This window comes from Schistocerca serialis, chromosome 11 (assembly GCF_023864345.2).
Source record: "Schistocerca serialis cubense isolate TAMUIC-IGC-003099 chromosome 11, iqSchSeri2.2, whole genome shotgun sequence".
Taxonomy (NCBI): domain Eukaryota; kingdom Metazoa; phylum Arthropoda; class Insecta; order Orthoptera; family Acrididae; genus Schistocerca; species Schistocerca serialis.
In genome coordinates, this window is record NC_064648.1 from 166819928 (window position 1) to 166845319 (window position 25392).

Genomic DNA, 25392 nt, shown 5'->3' on the forward strand with positions numbered 1-25392 from the left:
TAACATTAACAGAAAGAAAACCAATCCCCATTCCTTACACACATGCTGTTGCACCATGAAGAAGAACAACCCAAGACCAAAAGTTGAGGTACTTTATTAATGTCTTCAAAGCTGTGTGCCTATGGACTGTTCAGTTCTTTCTGAACGTAGTGAATGGTTGTCTTTACTTTTACTAACTTGAAAACTGATTTGAAGATGTTTATGTTTGAACACACAAGAAAATTTGAAAAAGGAGGAAAAAGGTTCTTGTTTGTTCTTCCATAATCAACAACAAAGTGCTACTTTTTAAAATGTGTTCAAGCAGAACAGAGACACAAGAGTGAAGTTAGTAGGCAATGGCTGGCAACACACCTGGAGAAGTCTGCACGGCCCCCAGTGGTGGCTATCTCCCACACCTTGTCGAAGCCTCCTGCATCAATGGAACCTTTAATACTGACCAGGAACACTGCTGCGAACATTAATAGAGACTGAGAACAGAAAAATTCCGGTCATCCGAACAATCCTACTGGAGCAGGTGGTGGAGGAGGGGGTGGTGAGGGGGTGGTGATGGAGTGGTGGAATGGGAAGTGAACAAGGCTGTAGCAGAAGGAGCGAGAAGGGTTCACAAGTCACATGGACCACACACGTCGTTAGTAATGGACAAAAGAGGGGTTGAAGGACATCTTTTACAGGATTCCTGGGAAAGGAAGACATAAGGAACAGCAACAACACAATCGGAAAGAGAGTCTACATCCATACTTAGCAAATGTGAGTCATAGGATGCTGTTGGGATGTTGTGGTCCCACAATCATTCGTCACTACCATTCATAAATGTGTTATCAGAAGAACAAGTGTCGTCAAGTTGCTGTAAGTGCTGGAACATCATGCACGCACGTACAATGTAGCAGGCTAACTATTGTAGGCTGCAACCTAGATGCCAACGCCTAAAACAATTTCGAAAGAATTCTGTCTATGTTTTAATGCTATTGTGTGGTTTCTTTTGTAAGAACAACCACTGGCACCCGATTACGTTTTTATTTTGGCATGTATATATGAAGATGGTATCCGTTCTTTCGGACATGTCAGTGACCATGCAGCTCATTAGAATGAAATTACAATGAAATGAATACCCTTAGCTGCATACAGGCGTTGATATAAAACAACAGGGACAGTTGAAAATGTGTGCCCTGACCAGGATTCGAACCTGGGATCTCTTGCTTACATGGCAGACGCTCTATCCGTGTGAGCCACCAAGGACACAGAAGACAGTGCCACTGCAGGGACTTATCTCTGGAACGCCACCCATGAGACCCACATTAGCAACTTATTGTCCCGCACCACATTCATAGTGCCCCGGCCCATCATACTCATTACTCGCAGCTTTCCGAAAGAGCAGATGCCATCTTCATACACTCCTGGAAATGGAAAAAAGAACACATTGACACCGGTGTGTCAGACCCACCATACTTGCTCCGGACACTGCGAGACGGCTGTACAAGCAATGATCACACGCACGGCACAGCGGACACATCAGGAACCGCGGTGTTGGCCGTCGAATGGCGCTAGCTGCGCAGCATTTGTGCACCGCCGCCGTCAGTGTCAGCCAGTTTGCCGTGGCATACGGAGCTCCACCGCAGTCTTTAACACTGGTAGCATGCCGCGACAGCGTGGACGTGAACCGTATGTGCAGTTGACGGACTTTGAGCGACGGCGTATAGTGGGCATGCGGGAGGCCGGGTGGACGTACCGCCGAATTGCTCAACACGTGGGGCGTGAGGTCTACACAGTACATCGGTATTGTCGCCAGTGGTCGGCGGAAGGTGCATGTGCCCGTCAACCTGGGATCAGACCGCAGCGACGCACGGATGCACGCCAAGACCGTAGGATCCTACGCAGTGCCATAGGGGACCGCCCCGCCACTTCCCAGCAAATTAGGGACACTGTTGCTCCTGGGGTATCGGCGAGGACCATTCGCAACCGTCTCCATGAAGCTGGGCTACGGTCCCGCACACTGTTAGGCCGTCTTCCGCTCACGCCCCAACATCGTGCAGCCCGCCTCCAGTGGTGTCGCGACAGGCGTGAATGGAGGGACGAATGGAGACGTGTCGTCTTCAGCGATGAGAGTCGCTTCTGCCTTGGTGCCAATGATGGTCATATGCGTGTTTGGCGCCGTGCAGGTGAGCGCCACAATCAGGACTGCATACGACCGAGGCATACAGGGCCAACACCCGGCATCATGGTGTGGGGAGCGATCTCCTACACTGGCCGTACACCACTGGTGATCGTCGAGGGGACACTGAATAGTGCACGGTACATCCAAACCGTCATCGAACCCATCGTTCTACCATTCCTAGACCGGCAAGGGAACTTGCTGTTCCAACAGGACAATGCACGTCCGCATGTATCCCTTGCCACCCAACGTGCTCTAGAAGGTGTACGTCAACTACCCTGGCAGCAAGATCTCCGGATCTGTCCCCCATTGAGCATGTTTGGGACTGGATGAAGCGTCGTCTCACGCGGTCTGCACGTCCAGCACGAACGCTGGTCCAACTGAGGCGCCAGGTGGAAATGGCATGGCAAGCCGTTCCACAGGACTATATCCAGCATCTCTACGATCGTCTCCATGGGAGAATAGCAGCCTGCATTGCTGCGAAAGGTGGATATACACTGTACTAGTGCCGACATTGTGCATGCTCTGTTGCCTGTGTCTATGTGCCTGTGGTTCTGTCAGTGTGATCATGTGATGTATCTGACCCCAGGAATGTGTCAATAAAGTTTCCCCTTCCTGGGACAATGAATTCACGGTGTTCTTATTTCAATTTCCAGGAGTGTATATAGAGGGTGGTCCAATGATCGTGACTGGGCCAAATATCTCACGAAATAAGCGTCAAATAAAAAAACTACAAAGAACGAAACTCGTCTAGTTTGAAGGGGGAAACCAGATGGCGCTATGGTTGGCCCACTAGATGGCGCTGCCATAGGTCAAACGGATATCGACTTCGGTTTTTTTTTCTTTTTCTTTTTCTTTTTTTTTTTTTTTAAATAGGGACCCCCATTTTTATTACATATTCGTGTAGTACGTAAAGAAATATGAATGTTTTAGTTGGAGCACTTTTTTCGCTTTGTGATAGATGGCGCTGTTACAGTCACAAACATATGGCTCGCAATTTTAGACGAACAGTTGGTAATAGGTACGTTTTTCAAATTAAAATACAGAACGTAGGTACGTTTGAACATTTTATTTCCGTTGTTCGAGTGTGATACATTTCTGAGAACGCTTGCTGTTACAGCCCGATTACCTGTAAATACCACATTAATGCAATAAATGCTCAAAATGATGTCCGTCACCCTCAATGCATTTGGCAATACGTATAACGACATTCCTCTCAACAGCGAGTAGTTCGCCTTCCGTAATGTTCGCACATGGATTGACAATTCGCTCACACATGTTGTCAGGCGTTGTCGGTGGATCACGGTAGCAAATATCCTTCAACTTTGCCCACAGAAAGAAATCCGGGGACATCAGATCCGATGAACGTGCAGGCCACGGTGTGGTGCTTCGACGACCAATCCACCTGTCATGAAATATGCTATTCAATGCCCCTTCAACCGTACGCGAGCTATGTGCCGGACATCAATCATGTAGGAAGTACATTGCCTTTCTGTGATGCAGTGAAACATCTTGTAGTACCATCGGTGGAACATTACGTAGGAAATCAGCATACATTGCACCATTTAGATTGCCATCGATAAAATGCGGGCCAATCATCCTTCCTCCCAAAATGCCGCACCATACATTAATCCGCCAAGGTCGCTTATGTTCCACTTGTCGCAGCCATCGTGGATTTTCCGTTGCCCAACAGTGCATATTACAAGGTGCGGCTAGAAAAAAACCGGACTGATGCTGGAAAAAACATTTATTTACAATTATTTACAATTTCATGTTATCTCCTTCGATGTACTCTCCTCCTCGGTCTCTACACCGCTCCATACGAATTTTCCACTGTTCATAGCAATGCTGCAGATCATTTTCGGTAAGTCCATATATTACTTCCGTCGCTTTTTCTTTTACTGCTTCAACAGTCTCAAATCTAGTTCCTTTCAAAGCTGACTTGACTTTAGGGAAAAGAAAAAAGTCACAGGGGGCCAAATCAGGTGAGTAGGGTGGATGATCTAAGATGGGAATGTTGTGTTTTGCCAAAAACGTCTTCACTGACAACGCACTGTGAGCTGGGGCATTGTCTTGGTGAAGGATCCATGACTTTTTTCTCCACGAATCGTTCCGTTTTCTCCGTACTTGCTCACGTAGGGTAGCCAGGACGCTAATGTAGTAATGCTGATTCACTGTTTGTCCCTCTGGTACCCAATCAATTTGCACAATCCCTTTGATGTCAAAAAAAAACAATCATCATTGCCTTGAATTTCGATTTTGACATTCGTGCTTTTTTTTGTCGTGGAGAACCAGGAGTTTTCCAATGCATCGATTGGCGTTTAGTTTCGGGATCGTAAGTAAAAAACCACGATTCATCGCAAGTAATAACATTTTGTAAGAAGGTGGGATCACTTTCAATCTTTTCCAGGATGTCAGAACAAATCATTCTTCGGCGTTCCTTCCGTTCAATTGTGAGACACTTTGGAACCATTTTTGAACACGCTTTGTTCATGTTGAAACTTTCATGAAGAATCTGCCTAACACTTTCCTTGTCAACTCCTGTTAACTCAGACACTGCTCTGATTGTTAAACGGCGATCTTGTCGAACAAGTTTACCGATTTTTTCATTGTTTGCATCAGTTGTTGCTGACAATGATCTGCCAGTGCGGGTGTCATCACTGGTGTCTTCGCGGCCATCTTTAAATCGTTTAAACCACTCAAACACTTGTGGCCGCGATAAACAACCATCGCCGTACACTTGTTGTAACATTACAAACGTTTCACTTGCAGATTTTCCTAGTTTGAAACAAAATTTGATGTTAACACGCTGTTCTTTCTGTACACTCAACATTTTCCGACGCACAGACAAAACGTCAACTACTTAAAACAGACGCCACGGGCAGACTGAGTGCAGGAGGCAGATGAAACTCGAGCAGTAGGCGGAGCGAGAGTCACGTGACAGGCCACGCGACTTTCAGCCTTATTGCATTCGTTTTATTGTTTCACCAGTACTAGTCCGGTTTTTTTCTAGCCACAGCTCGTATGTTACTACGATGGTGGGATGAAGATGATCGCTTGACAAACTCTTTAGTGGTTTCATGATGCAATTCTTCAAACATGTATTTTGGCTTTTGTCGTTTCATTACCATGCCACAGGTGTGGAGCACGTTCGTGAGTGAGGAAACAACTTCCGTGAGAGAGCTAAACAGTATTTCCTTAATGAAGCTAGCAGTCTCATTTACACTACTGGCCATTAAAATTGCTACACCAAGACGAACTGCAGATGATAAACGGGTATTCATCGGAGAAATTTAGTATACTACAACTGACATGTGATTAGATTTTCACGCAATTTGGGCGCATAGATCCTGAGAAATCGTAATAACGGCCTCGATACGCCTGGGCATTGAATCAAACAGGGCTCGAATGGCGTGTACAGGTACAGCTGCCCATGCAGCTTCAACACGGTACCACAGTTCATCAACAGTAGTGACTGGCGTATTGTGACGAGCCAGTTGCTCGGCCACCATTGACCAGACGTTTTCAATTGGTGACAGATCTGGAGAATGTGCTGGCCAGGGCAGCAGTCGAACATTTTCTGTATCCAGAAAGGTCCGTACAGGACCTGCAACATGCGATCGTGCATTATCCTGCTGAACTGTAGGGTTTCGCAGGGATCTAATGAACGGTAGAGCCACGGGTCGTAACACATCTGAAATTTAACGTCCACTGTTCAAACTGCCGTCAATGCGAACAAGAGGTGGCCGAGACGTGTAACCAATGGCACCCCATACCATCACGCCGGGTGATACGCCAGTATGGCGATGACGAATACACGATTCCACTGTACGTTCACCGCGATGTCGTCAAACGCGGATGCGACCATCATGATGCTGTAAACAGAACCTGGATTCTTCCGAAAAAATGACGTTTTGCCATTCGTGCAGCCAGGTTCGTCGTCGAGTACACCATCGCAGGCGCTCCTGTCTGTGATGCAGCGTCAAGCCACGGTCTCCGAGCTGATAGTCCGTGCTGCTGCAAACGTCGTCGAACTGTTCGTGCAGATGGTTGTCCTCTTGCAAACATCCCCATCTGTTGATTCAGGGATGGAGACGTGGCTGCACGATCCGTTACAGCCTTGCGGATAAGATGCCTGTCATCTCGACTGCTAGTGATACGAGGCCGTCGGGATCCAGCACGGCGTTCCGTATTACCCTCCTGAACCCACCGATTCCGTATTCTGCTAACAGTCATTGGATCTCGACCAACGCGAGCAGCAATGTCGCGATACGATAAACCGCAATCGCGATAGGCTACAATCCGACCTTTATTAACGTCGGAAACGTGATGGTACGCATTTCTCCTCCTTAGACGAGGCATCACAACAACGTTTCACCAGGCAACGCCGGTCAACTGCTGTTTGTGTATGAGAAATCGGCTGGAAACTTTCCCCATGTCAGCACGTTGTAGGTGTCGCCAACGGCGCCAACCTTGTGTGGATGCTCTGAAAAGCCAATCATTTGCATATCTCAGCATCTTGTTCCTGTCGGTTAAATTTCTCGTCTGTAGCACGTCATCTTGGTGGTGTTGCAATTTTAATGGCCAGTAGTGTATTTTACGTGGAGAGGCAGGAGCTGCAGCGTGTGTTGTAGGTGCAGGTGGCCGGGCAAGGACAGGAAGTGGGTGGAACAGGGCGTCAGCTGACGAGCAGCTGCCAGAGGGACAGAGACTCACCTGGAAGACGTCGGTGATGACGACGGCCTTCATGCCGCCGATGGTGGAGCAGAAGGTGCAGATGAGCCCCACGGCCAGGATGGAGGCGTTCTCATCCAGGCCTGTGGCGGCGCGGATGGCGAGCGCTGGCGCGTACAGCACTATGCCCATGTAGAGCACCATCTGCAGCGAGAAGGCAATGCTGGCGCACAGCCGGGCCGCCACGCCGAAGCGCATCTCCAGGTACTGCAAAAGCCGAGCACCGGCCACGGCTGTCAATATGCTCGTGCTCGTACTGTAAGTGGGCTGTTTAGGTTTCCTTATTGGTAACGCCACGTAGCGCTCTGTGTGAAAATCACTGGCTGTGCTGTGTGCAGTCTGTGGCTGGTTTTGCATTGTTGTCTGCCATTGTAGTGTTGGGCAGCTGGATGCGAACAGCGCGTAGCGTTGCGCAGTTGGAGGTGAGCCGCCAGCAGTGGTGGATGTGGGGAAGTGACATGGCGGATTTTTGAGAGCGGATGATCTGGACGTGTTTCCACCAGAAACAGTACATTTGTAAGAATGGATGTCATGAACTGCTATACAGGGTGAGTCACCTAACGTTACCGCTGGATATATTTCGTAAACCACATCAAATAACGACGAATCGATTCCACAGACCGAACGTGAGGAGAGGGGCTAGTGTAATTGGTTAATACAAACCATAAAAATATGCACGGAAGTATGTTTTTTAACACAAATCTACGTTTTTTTAAATGGAACCCCGTTAGTTTTGTTAGCACATCTGGACATACAAACAAATAAGTAATCAGTGCCGTTTGTTGCATTGTAAAATGTTAATTACATCCAGAGATATTGTAACCTAAAGTTGACGCTTGAGTACCACTCCTCCGCTGTTCGATCGTGTGTATCGGAGAGCACCGAATTACGTAGGGATCCAAAGGGAACGGTGATGGTCCTTAGGTACAGAAGAGTCTGGAACAGCACATTACGTCCACATGCTAACACCTTCTTATTGGTCTTTTTCACTGACGCACATGTACATTACCATGAGGGGTGAGGTAGACGCACATACGTGGTTTCCGTTTTCAATTACGGAGTGGAATAGAGTGTGTCCCGACATGTCAGGCCAATAGATGTTCAATGTGGTGGCCATCATTTGCTGCACACAATTAGTACGTATGCTCAGATTGCGAATCTAACATCATAAATAAACACAAGGGGAAATGAATTACGCGTCTTTCCTCTTCCGTAACATCAAATACATTTTAGTTATTCTTTGTTGAAATGAACTCCGCAGAAAATCATTCACCAGAAGTGAGTAACTTTTTAGTAACACCAGATGATATTAACAGCTTGCCGGCGCGGGTTAGCCGTGCGCTCAACGGCGTCATATCGCGGACCGACTTGCTCCTTGCGCCGTCAGTTCGAATCCTTCCCTGGGCATGGATATGTGTTAGGTTGCTGTTATTGTGGTCTTCACTCCTCAGACTGGTTTGATGCAGCTCTCCATGCTACTCTATCCTGTGGAAGCTGCTTCATCTCCCAGTACCTACTGCAGCCTACATCCTTCTGAATCTACTTAGTGTATTCATCTCTTGGTCTCCCTCTACGATTTGTACCCTCCACGCTGCCCTCCTATACTAAATTGGTGATCCCCTGATACCTCAGAACATGTCCTACCAACCGATCCCTTCTTCTAGTCAAGTTGTGCCACAAGCTCTTCTCCCCAATTCAATTAAATACCTCCTCATTAGTTATGTGATCTACCCATCTAATCTTCAGCATTCTTCTGTAGCACCACATTTCCAAGGCTTCTATTCTCTTTTTTTCCAAACTATTTATCGTCCACGTTTCACTTCCATACATGGCTACACTCCATACAAATACTTTCAGAAACGACTTACTGACACTTAAATCAATAGTCGATGTTAATAAATTTCCCTTCTTCAGAAACTCTTTCCTTGCCATTGCCAGTCTACATTTTATATCCTCTCTACTTCGACCATCATCAGTTATTTTGCTCTCCAAATAGCAAAACTCATTTACTATTTTAAGTGTCTCATTTCCTAATCTAATTCCCTCAGCATCACCCGACTTAATTCCACTACATTCCATTATCCTCGTTTTGCTTTTGTTGATGTTCATCTTATATCCTCCTTTCAAGACACTGTCTATTCCATTCAACTGCTCTTCCAAGTCCTTTGCTGTCTCTGACAGAATTACAATGTCGTCGGCGAACCTCAAAGTTTTTATTTCTTCATGGATTTTAATACCTACTCCGAACTTTTCTTTTGTTTCCTTTACTGCTTGCTCAATATACACATTGAATAACATCGGGGAGAGGCTACAACCCTGTCTCACTCCCTTCCCAACCACTACTTCCCTTTCATGCCCCTCGACTCTTAAAACTGCCATCTGGTTTCTGTACAAACTGTAAATAGCCTTTCGCTCCCTGTACTTTACCTGTGCCACCTTCAGAATTTGAAAGAGAGTATTCCAGTCAACATTATCAAAAGCTTTCTCTAAGTCTACAAATGCTAGAAACGTAGGTTTGCCTTTCCTTAATCTAGCTTCTAAGATAAGTCGTAGGGTCAGTATTGCCTCACGTGTTCCAATATTTCTACGGAATCCAAACTGATCTTCCCCAAGGTCTGCTTCTATCAGTTTTTCCATTCGTCTGTAAAGAATTCGCATTAGTATTTTGCAGCTGTGACCTATTAAACTGATAGTTCGATAATTTTCACATCTGTCAACACCTGCTTTCTTTGGGATTGGAATTATTATATTCTTCTTGAAGTCTGAGGGTATTTCGCCTGTCTCATACATCTTGCTCACTAGATGGTAGAGATTTGTCAGAACTGGCTCTCCCAAGGGCGTCAGTAGTTCTAATGGAATGTTGACTAGCTTGCATATATATCCTAAATTCCTCGTTCCACCTCTCCCTTCCCTTCTTCTCATCCCATCTCTCTCCATCCATCTCCTCCACTCCCTACTTCTCTGTGCACAACCTGCTGCCGGCCGGTGTGGCCGTGCGCTTCTAGACGCATCAGTCTGGAACCGCGAGACCGCTACGGTCGCAGGTTCGAATCCTGCCTCGGGCACGGATGTGTGTGATGACCTTAGGTTAGTTAGGTTTAAGTAGTTGTAAGTTCTAGGGGACTGATGACCTCAGCTGTTAAGTCCCATAGTGCTCAGAGCCATTCGAACCATTTGAGCCACAAACTGCTGCCACTCTCCCAGTAAATCTGCTCTTCCCTCGTCTCTACACCTATTTCCCTCTGGATGTTTAGTAGCTCTGCAGATCTCCTCCTCCCTGCAGCTCTCACCCCCGTCCATCTTCTTCTGCTCCATGTTTAGTAAAGTCCATACTTTTTCCTCCTCCCCAAATCTCTCTCTCTCTCTCTCTCTCTCTCTCTCTCTCTCTCTCTCACTCTCTCTTTCTTTGTATGTGTGTGTGTGTGTGTGTGTGTGTCCATCTCCACCTTCCCCCCCCCCCCTTTATGTCCGTTTCCATTGAATGTTCAGCAGAGTATAGTGTAAAAATCTGAAGTAAATCCATAATCATCTTTTGGAGATTTTTGGTACCTACATTTCTCTTTATACATTACATATGTATTTACGGCAGTTATACGAGTCGAGAGGCACGATATGGAAGGAGTGGTTGAAAAGGGAATGAAACATGGCTGTAGCCTATCCCCAATGTTATTCAATCTGCATATTGTGGAAGCAGTAAAGGAAACAAAAGAAAAATTAACAGTAGGAGCGAAAATCCGTGGAGAAAAATAATCTTTGAGGTTTGCCGATGACATTTTAATTCTGTCAGACACAGCAAAGGACCTGGAAGAGCAGTTGAACAGAATGGATGATGTCTTGAAAGGAGGATATAAGATGAACATCAACAAAACCAGAACGAAGATAATGGAATGTAGTCGAATTAAGTCGGGCGATGCTGAGGGAATTAGAGTAGGAAATCGGACACTTAAAATAGTAAAGGAGTTTTGCTATTTGGGGAGCAAAATAACTGATGATGGTCGAAGTAGAGAAGATATAAAATGTAGACTGGCGATGGCAAGGAAAGCGTTTTTGAAGATGAGAAATTTGTTAACATCGAGTATAGATTTAAATTTAAGGAAGTCTTTGCTGAAAGTATTTGAATGGAGTGTAGCCCTGTATGGGAGCGAAGACCGGACGATAAATAGTTTAGACAAGAAGAGAATAGAAGTTTCCAAATGTGGTGTTACAGAAGATTAGATGGGTAATCACGTAACTAATGAGGAGGTACTGAATAAAATTGGAGTGAAGGGAGATTTGTGGTACAACGAGAGTAGAAGAAAGGATCATTTGGTAGGAGACATTCGGGTCTTCAGGGGATCACCAATTAAGTATTGGAGGGAAGTGTGGAGCGTAAAATTGGTAGAGGGAGACCAAGAGATTAATACACTAATCGGATTCAGAAGTATGTAGGTTGCAGTAGATACTTGGAGATGAAGAAGCTTGCACAGGATAGAGTAGCATTGAGTGCTGCATCAAACCAGTCTCTGGGCTTAAGACACCACCACCACCACCACCACCAACACCAACAACAACAACAACAACAACGACCAACAACAACAACATGTGTTTATACATTTTATAATTTTAACTGCCAAAGTTATGTTTTGCTATGGAAATATGACACAAGACTTGCAAAACTAAATAATTTTTTTAAATTTTCTTTTCCATGTCGACAATGTCATTGCAGTCCACAATTAGGAACACAGCAAAACAAAAAATCTCTCAAGCAAAATCTCTCAAGCTGTTCTCAGGTTTTGTTCTTTCATACATGTGACAACTGATTAGTGAATATAGATTTCCATGTCTTATCTTTATTTCACTCACTGCAATGTATGAGTTAAAATCAACCAAATACAAAGTAAGCGCAATGCGTTTTATAGTTTTGTGCAATGTTTTATTTAATTTGATAAAACTAAACTTAACTCCATGTGAACAGGCCTTGGAAGGGACCGACCGGCCACCGTGTCATCCTCAGACCACAGGCATCATTGGATGCGGAGTTGGAGAGGCACGTGCACAGCACCCCGCTCTCCCGGCCGTATGTCAGTTTACGAGACCGGAGCCGCTACTTCTCAGTCGAGTAGCTCCTCAGTTTGCCTCACAAGGACTGAGTGCACCCAACTTGCCAACAGTGCTCGACGGACCGGACGATCACCAATCCAAGTGCTAGCCCAGCCCGACAGCGCTTAACTTCGGTAATCTGACGGGAACCGGTGTTACCACTGCGGCAAGGCCGTTGGCTTATTTAATTAGATGCAAGACAATAAATATGATCGATAACGAAAAGGAACTGATTTCATTATCGGGTGAAGATCTCAGACTGCAAGATGTGCAAAGACAAGGTGGCGCATGAAATGTGTTACCATTTTGTTTTTGAATATAAACTTTATTGTCTATACAATCTGAAAGGAACATATAATACAATGAAGAGCCGTCCATGGAGATTTGTTCTAACTCAGCACATGCTCAATATGTCCACCATTTCGTTTCCCAACTTCCTTCAAACGAACACTGAGGTTAGTGATTACCGTACGGCACATGTCGTCCGTAATTTCACAGCAAGCTTGAAGAATACGTCTTCCGAGCTCCATTAAATCACGTGGACGTTTCGGGAAAATTTTTTCCTTTAGGTACCCCCAAAGAAAAAAGTCACACGGATTGAGGTCTGGACTATTGGGGGGCAATTTTGTCCATCATTGAAGCGACCTGGAAGCCTGAGTGAAATAATTCGCATGCCGAAATGCTCGTGTAAAAACTCCAACATAGTATGAGATTTTCACTCTGCAGCGGAGTGTGCGCTGATATGAAACTTCCTGGCAGATTAAAACTATGTGCTGGACCGAGACTCGAACTCGGGACCTTTGCGTTTCACAGGCAAGTGCTAGTTCTGCAAGGTTCGCAGGAGAGCTTCTGTAAAGTTTGGAAGGTAGGAGACGAGGTACTGGCAGAAGTAAAGCTGTGAGGACGGGGCGTGAGTCGTGATTGGGTAGCTCAGTTGGTAGAGCACTTGCCCGGGAAAGGCAAAGATCCCGAGTTCGAGTCTCGACCTGGCACACAGTTTTAATCTCCCAGGAACTTTCACTCCAACATAGTGTTTGCAGTATGTGGCCTTGCTCCATCTTGCATGAACCACTGCGTGTTGAAGGGCAAGGCAGTAGCAAGAAGCTGTGGAATGAAGCTTATTGCGAAGCATGCTCAAATAACGCTCGCTGTTCACAGTTTCTTCAAAGAAAAAGGACCCAGTAAGTCCGTGACTGGAAATTGCTGCCCAAGCTGTAATCCTCGGCGTATAATGTTGTCGCTCATGAAGCACTTGTGGTTTTTCAGTGGCCCAAAAGCGTACATTTTGTTTGTTAACCACACTGTCTAAATAAAAATGCGCCTCGTCTGAAAACCAAACGTTGTTGAGAGTTTCTTCCCTATCCTCCACCCACTGAGCAAACGGTAGTCTTTGCTGCTTGTGTTTTTCAGTGAACTTCTGTGCACAGGTCATCTTGTATGGGTACCACACGGAGGTCACTTTTAAGAATGCGTTGAATGCAGCGTCTGGATATTCCCAGTTGCACCGCTGCCTTTCTACACGATTTCCCAGGACTTCTCTGTACAGCAACTCCTACCGCTTCAATATTCTCCGGCGAACAAACAGGCTTAGGCCAAGGTCGCTTCGCTTCCAATACTGTTCCTTCCTGTACAAATTTATCGTATAACCTGTGGATGGTCTTCTCGCCAGGGACCCATCGTGTGTTAAACTGTTTTCGGAAACGCCTCTGAGTCGCAACAAGACTTTTCGTTTCATGAAAAAGCAACACAACTGCTGATCGTTGCTGTGTCGTCACTCTTCCATTGTCAGCCATTGCTGCTTACTAGTCTCCTAGCGGCAGTATCGTGAATTACACGACATTTCGTAACCCATTAGTTTTTCCAAGCTCTGCTGGTACTGCGGTAGAGATTCCAGAGGGATATCTAATGTGCGTCATGAACTGTGAAAGAAACAATTGGTAACACATTTCGTGCGCCACCCTGTATCAAATTTTTTCAGCTATTACTTTCCAAGAAACCAGGTAAGCATTGCATAATGGCCGGAACACCGGCCATCAGCACAGGTACCAGCACTTAGCGAGCAATAGGGGAGAGTGGGGCACTCTGAACCACAGGGCACAATGAATCAGGTAGCATAATTTCAGTATAAGGTGGTAAATTATTTTTTCCTCTGTCATATGTTGTCAGTACTGCTCTACCAACTGACACTTGTTTTCTGCAGTATCTAGTTCCCGACATTAGTGTTGTAGTGGTGATATGTTAGTTTCGCGACACTGAAATAATTTTTGGGGACATAGATAGATTGAATTTTGTTCAACCCTTTGTCAACAAATTTTAGACAAAGTAAGTCATTGTAAGAATAACAATACTGTATTTTAATGATATAGATCTTCAAATATTAACAATGTTCATACATAACCTCACATGAGCTTTGTTTGAAATATGTACTGTTGGGGCACATTGAACCAAGCTCTCCCAGGGCACAATGAGCCATGGTTCGTTGTGCCGCAGGAATCTTTTAAGTGTCCAATACAAGCACTCTGTCTTTGTTTCCTTAGCATGGGTAAAACATATGTGTAGGAATTTAAGGCTTTTAAATCACAGACGTTCACCAGTCCTGTTTTATATTATCAGGTTTGAAGATGATTCTTTCATACCGCAGGAAGGCGAACAGAGGTAAAACTGACCATTACGTTATGCAAGAAGCTGTACAGGATGTTCTTAATAAGGGCATGGCAGTTCACCAAGCAGCTAAATCTCATTTAATACCTTACCCAACTCTTCATTCATATGTTCAAGACATTAAATGTGGTTCCAGAGAAAGATTGACACCAAACCGTGACAATTGTAAGGTATTTTCTGTGGAGCAGGAGAAAGAATTAGGTAAAGGATGAAGCTTTTGTACCAGATATCAACAGACTTTATGTGCTCCCACGACCTGCTACTGATGGTGTGACAAAGAGACAAAAATCATATTTCAAATTTGGAATCAGCTTCGAGTCCATTGATGTTCGGTAATTGCAAAATAAGTAACATGATTGTGTGCCTACAGATGTAATTATATGATTCACACATGGAATATATGTACACATTATGTTTTAAGTATATTTACACTTACTTTGTATGCTAAATAGGTTCTTTCAACGAACCTGTTTAAAGTGGTTCATTGTACCCCACATGTGGGGCACTATGAACCATTTGCCAAATTTTCTTCAAAGGCCTGCAGCTAAAAAACAATGACAACGCAATCATATAAGGCCATTTGCTACTTGAATGATTGAACTGTAACATCTGTAAATCACAACTCTGTAATAAAATTATTGGATGAGTAACATGGAGAAATATTTTTTTATGGTTCAATGTGCCCCACTCTCCCCTACAGCCGAAACAAAAGCTGCCCCCAGCACAGAATGTAGAGAGCACGTCCGCAGCAGTGAAAGGATTGATGGCCGGCACTGTACACGTGGGTGGAGGGCTGAATGGTTACCTGTGTAGTGTCCCTTTTGCAATATTCACCATTATCAAGGTGAAACATAAATAAAAATGACTGTATCTGACTCAAAATGAATTGCAAACATTGATATATCATTGATTTGACTGTAAAAAATATGCAGTATATATCGACAAATGCAGAAAAGACATTATTTTTAGTGTATGAGATTATAATGTGTAAGTAATTAAAAGAAGTATTATCATCTCTGTAAGAGTATAAAACACAATGCAATGTTCATTCTTCTGTGTACTCTGTTTTGTTCTGTTCGTTCTGATGTTAGCTGGAATAAGGTACGCAAGCTATTGTGCTGCGCTAGCATTTGTTTCTGTCGTAACGTAATTGCAAATATTTAATCGTGTAAACTGTGTCCTAGTAAGAATATATTAGTATAAAGTGATCTCCGTGTGTTATTTCAAGAACCTACGCCACATTTATCTTATGAAAACAATATTTAATGAAAATTATTTAGCATGTTTCCAGCTGCTGCGGAGCGAGTAACAGTGAACTATGGTTGTTAACAATTAGCCGCCATTACGCGGTACATTTAAAAATATTTTTTCACAGCACAATGTCTGATAGCCGGAGCGGAAGAAATTATGTAAAAATATTCAGTGAGATTAACTGAAGTATTCCAGTGAAATAATTTTATTAAAACTTGTCCATTTTCTGTGATAGTGAACTGGAGCTGAGTAATACTACGCTATTGCATTTACAGTAATTTGTAGGGAGCCTGCGCTCGATAAAACCAGATATAATACGTAATTGGCAACCTACAAAATTCATTATTTTGCTTATTATATCCCTTTTGTATTTTTTTGAAAGCTGAAAGTAAAAACTAACTCCACTGAAAATCAGTAACAGATCACGATAAATCAAAGGACAAACAAATTTAGCAGGAGAGTGTTTCCTCAAAATAAATAGTTACTTTTTTTTTTTTTAAGAGATATAATACCTGGTAGGCGCTGGCAGCCTGGAGGCGGAAGAAGACGGGCAGGAAGAGGTAGGCAGCCACAGGGGTGACCAGCCCGTAGCCCAGGTTGATGGCGACGAACTGCGCGCCGTACACGAAGTTCTCGGAGCTGACGCCGAGTAGCGTGATGGCCGACATGAAGCTGGCCATCAGCGAGAAGGCGACGGGCCCCGCCCCCAAGCTGCGGTCGCCCAGCAGGTACTCCTGCACACACACCCCCGGCAGAGGCTCACAACAGCTGCCACAGGCTAATGGGGCCTGCAGATCCCTAGCTGGACGGAGCTTTCTTCCTCCGCTCAATGGTTCAAAATCGTTCAAATGGCTCTGACCCCTATGGGACTTAATCTACATCTACATACATATTCCGCAATCAGCTACGGTGTGTGGCGGAGGGTACCTCGTACCACAACTACGAGGGTTGTTTTTTAAGTAAGGGCCGTTTTTATTTTTAAAAAAAGATACAAATACTTTCGTAAAAAAACTTTTGTTTTCTGATTCTACACACTTTTACCTATTTTTCTACATAGTTGCCGTGTTTACTTAAGCACTCGTCATACCGTACAACTAAGTTTTTAATTCCCTCTTCAAAGAATTCGGCCGCCTGCTCCGACAGCCGAGAGTTCACTGAGTCAAACGCTTTCCATCTGAGGTCATCAGTCCCCTAGAACTTAGAACTACTTAAACCTAACTAACGTAAGGACATCACACACATCCATGCCCGAGGCAGGATTCGAACCTGCGACCGTAGCAGCAGCGCGATTCTGGACTGAAGCGCCTAGTTAGATTCGTACTCTTTCCATAGATCACGAATACGACACTTCGTAATGATGTGGAACGTGTCAGGTTAATAAAAGGTGTCTATACAAGATATTACATTACACAAAATATTACATGACACTCAATATTTTTAATTTTTTTTTTTTGTGGGTGTTGGGGAAATTACCCACTTATTATATCCAAAAATTCATCTAATGAGTAGAAAGAGTTGCCATTAAGAAATTCTTTTAATTTCCTTTTAAATGCTATATGGCTATCTGTCAGACTTTTGATGCTGTTAGGTAAGTGACCAAATACTTTTGTGGCAGCATAATTTACCCCCTTCTGAGCCAAAGTTAGATTTAACCTTGAGTAGTGAAGATCATCCTTTCTCCTAGTGATGTAGCCATGTACTTTTGAATCCGTTCGGATTGTCAATAACAAATTTCACAAGTGAATATTTATATTGTGAGGCTACAGTGAAGATCTCTAGCTCTTTGAATAAGTGTCTGCAGAATGATCTTGGATGAGCTCTGGCAATTATTCTGAGTACGCGCTTTTGTGCAATGAATACTCTTTTACTCAATGATGAGTTACCCCAGAATATGATGCCATACGAAAGCAGAGAATGAATATGGGCGTGGTAAGCTAATTTACTCAGATGTATACCTCCAAAATTTGCAATGACCCTAATACCATTAGTAGTTGAACTCAAACGTTTCAGCAGATCCTCAAGTGTGTTTTTTCCAGTTCAACCCCTCATCAACACATACACCTAGAAATTTTGAATATTCTACCTTAGCTACTGTTTTCTGATCGTAGTCTATATTTATTAAAGGTGTCATTCCATTTACTGTGTGGAACTGTATATACTATGTTTTGTCAAAGTTTAATGAGAGCCCATTTGCAGAGAACCACTTAATGATTTTCTGAAAAACATCGTTTACAATTTCACCAGTTAATTCTTGTCTGTTGGGTGTGATAGGTATACTTGTATCATCGGCAAAAAGTACCAGCTTTGCATCTTCGTGAATATAGAATGCCAAGTCATTAATATATATGAAGAACAGCAGAGGACCCAAGACCGAACCTTGCGGCACCCCATTCTTGATTCTTCCCCAGTTTGAGAAATCACCAGTTTTTTGCATATTACGCGAACCGTTTACATCAACTTTCTGCACTCTTCCAGTTAGGTATGATTTAAACCATTTGAGCACTGTCCCATTCATACCACAGTACTTGAGCTTATCTGGGAGTATTCCATGATTTACACAATCAAAAGCCTTTGATAGATCACAAAAATCCCAACAGGTGACTTCCGGTTACTCAGAGCATTTAATATTTCATTAGTGAAAGTATATATAGCATTTTCCGTTGAAAAACCTTTCTGGAAACCAAACTGACATTTTGTTAAAACTTTACTTTTACAAAGGTGTCAAGCTACTCTACAATACATTACTTTTTCAAGAATTTAGGATAAGGCAGTCAGAAGAGAGATTGAGCGGTAGTTGTTGACATCAGACGTATCCCCTTTTTTATGCAGTGGTTTAACAATAGCACGCTTCAGTCTATCTGGGAAAATACCCTGCTTCAGAGAGCTATTACATATGTGGCTAAGAACCCCACTTATTTCTTGAGAACAAGCTTTTATTATCCTGCTGGATGCTATCAATTCCATGTGAGCTTTTATTCTTGAGAGAGTTTATTATCTTCCTAATTTCAGAAGGAGAGCCTAGAAGCGCTCGGCTACCGTGGCCGGCTCCTCCGCTCAATATCCCACTTCCTCAGTGTGTGTGTGAGTTGTGTGGCTGTCGAGTGTAGACCACTTTCAGCCACTCCTAATAATGCATCACTGTATGAGGGTGGTCTGAAAAGTTCTCGGAATCACCACGAGAGGTCAGCACTAGCGCAACGAGTTGTCCACGTGATATTCATTGGACTGCTGCCTGTAAGCACGTGCCACGTCAGTGCTCTTGGAAGAGAGCTGTGGCGGTGACATTGCTCTGTTGTTGTTCCCGCGTAGTGACTTGCGAAGGTGGAAAAAAATCGAGATTCGAGCAGTGGTTAAATACTTCGCAAAGAAAGGTATGAAATCAAAGGATATTCATACCGATTTCCAGAATACACTGGGGGACTCTGTTCCTTCATATTCAACTGTTGCCAAGTGGGCAAATGAATTTAAATTTGGTCGGGAGAACTTAGATGGTGATCCGCGCAGTGGTCGGCCAAGATGTGTCACTACTCCAGAAATCATTCCAACATGGTCTTTGGTCATTGAGGATCGCCGATTGAAAGTGGGTGAAATTGCTCACACTTGCCAGATGTCATACGAAAGGGTATATCATACCGGGTGATGCAAAAGTCAGTATAAATTTGAAAACTTAATAAACCACGGAATAATGTAGATAGAGAGGTAAAAATTGACACACATGCTTGGAATGACGTGGGGTTTTATTACAACCACCCCATACAGCTAGACGCGTTGTAATGGTACTTGAATTACGTAACCATTACGGCACCTTACCTCAACGTCTCGATACCAGCAATATTCTACTGTGTTTCTGTAAAATAGTTAACATATTTCTGTGACAACATTCAGATTTGATTTCATTAATGTAGAGGTACTTTGATTCATCGATATGTTTGTATTGCAATGATATTATTCTTATGTGTACTCTTTCTTTTGTCACTATGGTCTTTGACGTACTTGTAACTCTGATTTTTGGGCGTGTAAGCTGTTATTAGAGAGTCAAGTCTTGGTCGTCATGTTGAAAAGACGCAAATTGTAGTCAGTTTATGAAATGTGAACTTTAACAGTGAGGAAGATATTTTCAAATATCTTATATATTGTGAAGTGATGTTGCCACAAAAGTAATAAAAAAAGATGTGTAACTTAAATTTGGAGTCCTAATTACTTTTTTACATCACCATTGTCTTAACTTGCAAAAGTTTAACCTTCAAGAATGGTTTGTGAAACACATCCAAAAAACTTTTGAATATCGCATAATATCACCTAGGCCTCTTTGCATCCGAGCTTGGAATCATCACTACCTAGATTTTCGACAATTGAGCCATGAGTTCCCAACGAGACCAGCGTGGGAAACACGAAAAGATGAGTGTCTAGTTTATCCATTATTTCAAGGAATGACTTTATTAACTGTGCTCTAATGACACCTGCCACACAATATAACTTTTTTGTTGTCTGTAAATGCAATATTTAGCAGCGTGAGCAACACTACAATCATAATTTTTGACCATTGTTATGGTAGGGTTGTTAGAGCGTGAAAGATCTCTTGCGCGCGTCGTTTGGTGATGACCGTGTGCTCAGCCGCCACTTTCGTCATGCTTGGCCTCCCAGTTTCCCACACCTCAGCCCGTGCGATTATTGGCTTTGGGGTTACCTGAAGTCACAAGTGTATCGTGATCGACCGACATCTCTAGGGATGCTGAAAGACAACATCCGACGCCAATGCCTCACCACAACTCTGGACATGCTTTACAGTGCTGTTCACAACATTATTCCTCGACTACAGCTATTGTTGAGGAATGATGGTGGACATATCGAGCATTTCCTGTAAAGAAAATCATCTTTGCTTTGTCTTACTTTGTTATGCTAATTGTTGCTATTCTGATCAGATGAAGCGCCATCTGTCGGACATTTCTGAACTTTAGTATTTTTTCAGTTCTAATAAAACCCCATGTCATTCCAAGCATGTGTGTCAATTTGTACGTCTCTATCTACATTGTTCCGTGATTTATTCAGTTTTCAAATGTATACTGACTTTTTGATCACCCAGTATTTCAACAGAAGAATTAGAAATGAAACAATTATCTGCAAGATGGGCGCCGCGACTCTTGACGTTGGATAGAAAACGCATGCCTTTGCCATGGCAAAATTACACTAATTAAGGTATGAATTGTTGCCATACCACCGGCCGATGTGGCCGAGCGGTTCTAGGCGCTTCAGTCTGGAACCGCGCGACCGCTACGGTCGCAAGTTCGAATCCTGCCTCGGGCAAGGATGTGTGTGATGTGCTTAGGTTAGTTAGGTTTAAGTAGTTCTAAGTTCTAGGGGCCTGATGACCTCAGATGTTAAGTCCCTTAGTGCTCAGAGCCACTTGAACCAGTTTTTTGTTGCCGCACCCACCTTATTCACCTGATATGGCTCTGTCAGACTTCCATCTCTGGGACAGACGACAATCGTTCAACGTGGCGGAACTGGAACCCTTCTGCAAATTGATGCAGATTGCAGTGCTGGGCCATCAACAAGTACCAGCATGCCATTCGACAAAACACCATCGATACTGGCTTTCAGAGCCAGAGTCCCATTTGTGTACCCTCGATGACTGCACGACACAAAGCTTTATGCCTCGCCTGGGCGCATCAACGCCGACATTGGACTGTTGATGACTGGGAACATGTCGCCTGGTTAAACGAGCCTCGTTCCAAACTGTGTCGAATGGATGGACGTATACAGGGACAACCTTGTGAATCCATGGGCCCTGCATGTCAAGCTGGTGGTGGCTCTGTAATGGTGTGGGGCGTGTGCAATTGGAGTGATATGGTTTCCCTGATACGTTTAGATACGACTCTGACAGGTGACACGTACATAAACATACTCTATGATCACCTGCATCCATTCATGTCCATTGTACATTCCGACGGACTTGGGCAATCCCAGGAGGACAATGCAACACCCCACACGTCCAGAATTGCTACAGAGTGGCTCCAGGAACACTCTTCTACCGCTGGCCACCAGTCTCCCCACACATGAGCATTATTGAACATATTTGGGAGGCTGTACAATGTACTGTTCAGAAGAGATCTCCACCCCCTCGACTCTTACCGATTTATGGACAGCCCTGCAGGATTCATGGTGTCAGTTCTCTCCAGCACTACTTGAGATATTAGTCAGTTTCTTTGCTCTTCAGTGTATCAAGGAAGTTATGAAAGCAGATCGCTCTTAATGTAGTGGATATCTGAGGGTGTTGCGGTGGTATATCAGTGGGTCGAACTGTTTGTCTTCTACGTTACTTATAATCTGTGCAGAATGAAGATACTCCGTCATTCATCTCCTGAATCAGCATTGCTATACAGTTCCAGGTGTGGTGTGAGGGAGATTAGATCAGTTCATCCTGAATACAGAATATACAATGCAAGACTGGTAACTTTGAAAGGATGGCCTTTAGTAATTAACACACGTCCTGACAAACTAAGTGAAGCTGCTTTTATCATTATGGATATGTGCGAGTACATAACATTTGTGAGAAACGTTTACATCTTTCTCCTCTAAAAAATGGTTCAAATGGCTCTGAGCACTCTGGGACTTAACCTCTGAGGTCATCAGTCCCCTAGAACTCAGAACTACTTAAACCTTACTAATCTAAGGACATCACATACATCCATGCCCGAGGCAGGATTCGAACCTGCGACCGTAGTGGTCGTGCGGTTCCAGACTAACGCCTAGAACCGCTTGGCCATCCCGGCCGGCTCCTCTAAAAAGAACCGTTTAAAGGTCTGATTTATAAATAAGAAGACTGACTGTTCAAGCCTGTTCCTGTCCAAATGCTAGTATACGGAAATACATACCAGAAATCAGTAGCTGGCCGCGGTGGCCGTGCGGTTCTAGGCGCTTCAGTCCGGAACCGCGCGACCACTACGGTCGCAGGTTCGAATCCTGTCTCGGGCATGGATGTGTGTGATGTCCTTAGGTTAGTTAGGTTTAAGTACACTGCTGGCCACCGTAAATGCAACACCCTGAAGGAAGCATCCGAATCAAGTGAAATTTACACCATGGGTTTACAGCGATGAGATATGCAACTGATTAGAATTTCATAGCAGACGCACATCACGCGCGCCTGTGGCGCCACCTCATAGCGCCATTTAAGGCTTGGCGATTTCGACGAGTGTACGTTCGGCACGTGTGTTTACCTTGTGGTTGTTTCACAAGACGATCAGTTATGCCTCGTAGACAACAGCGAACATCTTTTGATCAAGTATCCGCGTTGGACAGAGGAAGGATAGTGGCTTACCGAGATTGTGGATTATCATACAGAGAAATCGCTAGTCGTGTTGGACGAAACCAAACAACTGTAATGCGGATATGTGACCGTTGGATGCAGGAGGGTACGACGGACCGACGTGGTCGATCGCATTCACCTCGGTGCCACTACTGCACGTGCTGATAGGCAAATTGTGCGCATGGCAGTGACGGATCGCTCAGTGACATCCTGAACCGTAGCACAGCACACTGCGTCTGTAACGCATCATCCAGTGCCTGCGCGTACCATTCGACGCCGTTTACAGCAGAGTGGTCGGTCCACAAGACGTCCATTGCTTCGTCTACCATTGACGCAGAACCACAGACGTCTCCTTCGCCAATGGTGTGATGACAGACGGATGTGGACGGCAGAATGGAGTGACGTTGTCTTTACTGACGAGGCACGCACCACGATGGTCGGATTCGAGTGTGGAGACACCGAGGAGAGAGGATGCTGGACAGCTGCATTATGCACCGCCACACTGGTCTTGCACCGGGTATTATGGTATGGGGCGGTATTGGATATTACTCTCGCACGCCTCTAGTACGCATTGCCGGTACTTTAAATAGCCGGCGCTACATATCCGAGGTGCTGGAGCCAGTTGTCCTTCCTTACCTTCAGGGCTCGGCCACAGCCATATTTCAACAGGATAATGCGCGACCACACGTGGCACGCATTGTCCAAAGGTTCTTCGTCAATAACCAGATTGAATTGCTTCCCTGGCCGACTCGCTCTCCGGATCTTTCGCCGATAGAAAACATGTGGTCCATCGTTCTTAGTTCTAGGGAACTGATGACCTAAGATGTTAAGTCCCATAGTGCTCAGAGCCATTTGAACCAAGAAATCAGTACAGGAGTTATATGGCATGGCACACAACAGTTTTAATGGAATATTTGTTAATGATGGGAGCACCACGCACAGTATCACTGTACTTAAATAGCACTGACTAACGTTTAGAGACTATGCAACACAATTTTGCAAATAATTATTTTTGTATGTTTTGAATTCTACATTTACCGCATTAAACACCTGTTGGAGTAGGTATACCACTTTGCATTGAACTCTCTTTCATCTCAGATTGTTTGAGTGACCGAAATCACATCTCAATGTTCCTGCTGTCTTAAGCAAGACAGCACCACAGATCTAGTCTCGCTCCACTGTAGCGTCTACCGCTTCCTGTTGACCAGTTACATGCATGACACTTTGATACCCTGGGAATATGCTCTGTGATGACACTTCAGCTGTTAATTTGAACATAGCAGCACCAACCACTATGAGTTGGGTTGGGGTTGGGTTGTTTGGCGGAGGAGACCAGACAGCGAGGTCATCGGTCTCATCGGATTAGGGAAGGACGGGGAAGGAAGTCGGCCGCGCCCTTTCAAAGGAACCATCCCGGCATTTGCCTGGAGCGATTTAGGGAAATGACGGAAAACCTAAATCAGAATGGCCGGACGCGGGATTGAACCGTCGTCCTCCCGAATACGAGCCCAGTGTGCTAGCCACTGCGCCACCTCGCTAGGTTCATGAGTAATGTTGCACTAACACAGCTGCTGACGAGGACAGGAATGGCAAGACAGAATGTGTTCCTCTTAACTGTCAACTGCCCCTATCACTATCTGAACGAGGTCATTGTCAGCTGCTATCCCGACATCAACACGGTTGAAAATGCCTTGACAAGTTCGTGGCACCCACCATCGGTAATGCTGGAATCCAATATGGTGCTGGCCCACTTGTGACGGTTTCCATACTCCCAGGCATACGTTCAGTCATGTGTTGGAAGATTTCTTTGGGAATGGCATTCAATTCTTGACCGAGTGCTGCACTGAGGACAGGTATTGACGTCGGTCGCTGAGGGCTGGCACGAATTTGGGGTTCCAAAACATTCCAGAGGTGTTCTACAGGATTCAGGTCAGGATTCTGTGCAGACCAGTCCATTACAGGGATGTTATTGTCGAGTAACCGCTCCGCCAGAGGCCGTGTATTATGGTTCAAATGGTTCAAATGGCTCTGAGCACTATGCGACTTAACTTCTGAGGTCATCAGTCGCCTAGAACTTAGAACTAATTAAACCTAACTAACCTAAGGACATCACACACATCCATGCCCGAGGCAGGATTCGAACCTGCGACCGTAGCGGTCACGCGGTTCCAGACTGAAGCGCCTTTAACCGCACGGCCACACCGGCCGGCTG

At 44.6% G+C, this 25392-nt stretch overlaps 1 protein-coding gene across 1 annotated transcript in view; it reads right to left on the bottom strand.

Annotated features, from left to right (window-relative positions):
• The window catches only part of LOC126426591 (putative sodium-dependent multivitamin transporter), a 103106-nt gene that overhangs the window by 64197 nt on the left and 13517 nt on the right, over positions 1-25392 (bottom strand). The window contains exons 2-4 of the mRNA XM_050088485.1: positions 16387-16608; positions 6866-7090; positions 352-467 (exon numbers count right to left, since the gene is read on the bottom strand). Coding sequence (XP_049944442.1) covers positions 352-467; positions 6866-7090; positions 16387-16608 — 563 coding nt within the window. The remainder of the gene's footprint in view (positions 1-351; positions 468-6865; positions 7091-16386; positions 16609-25392) is intronic.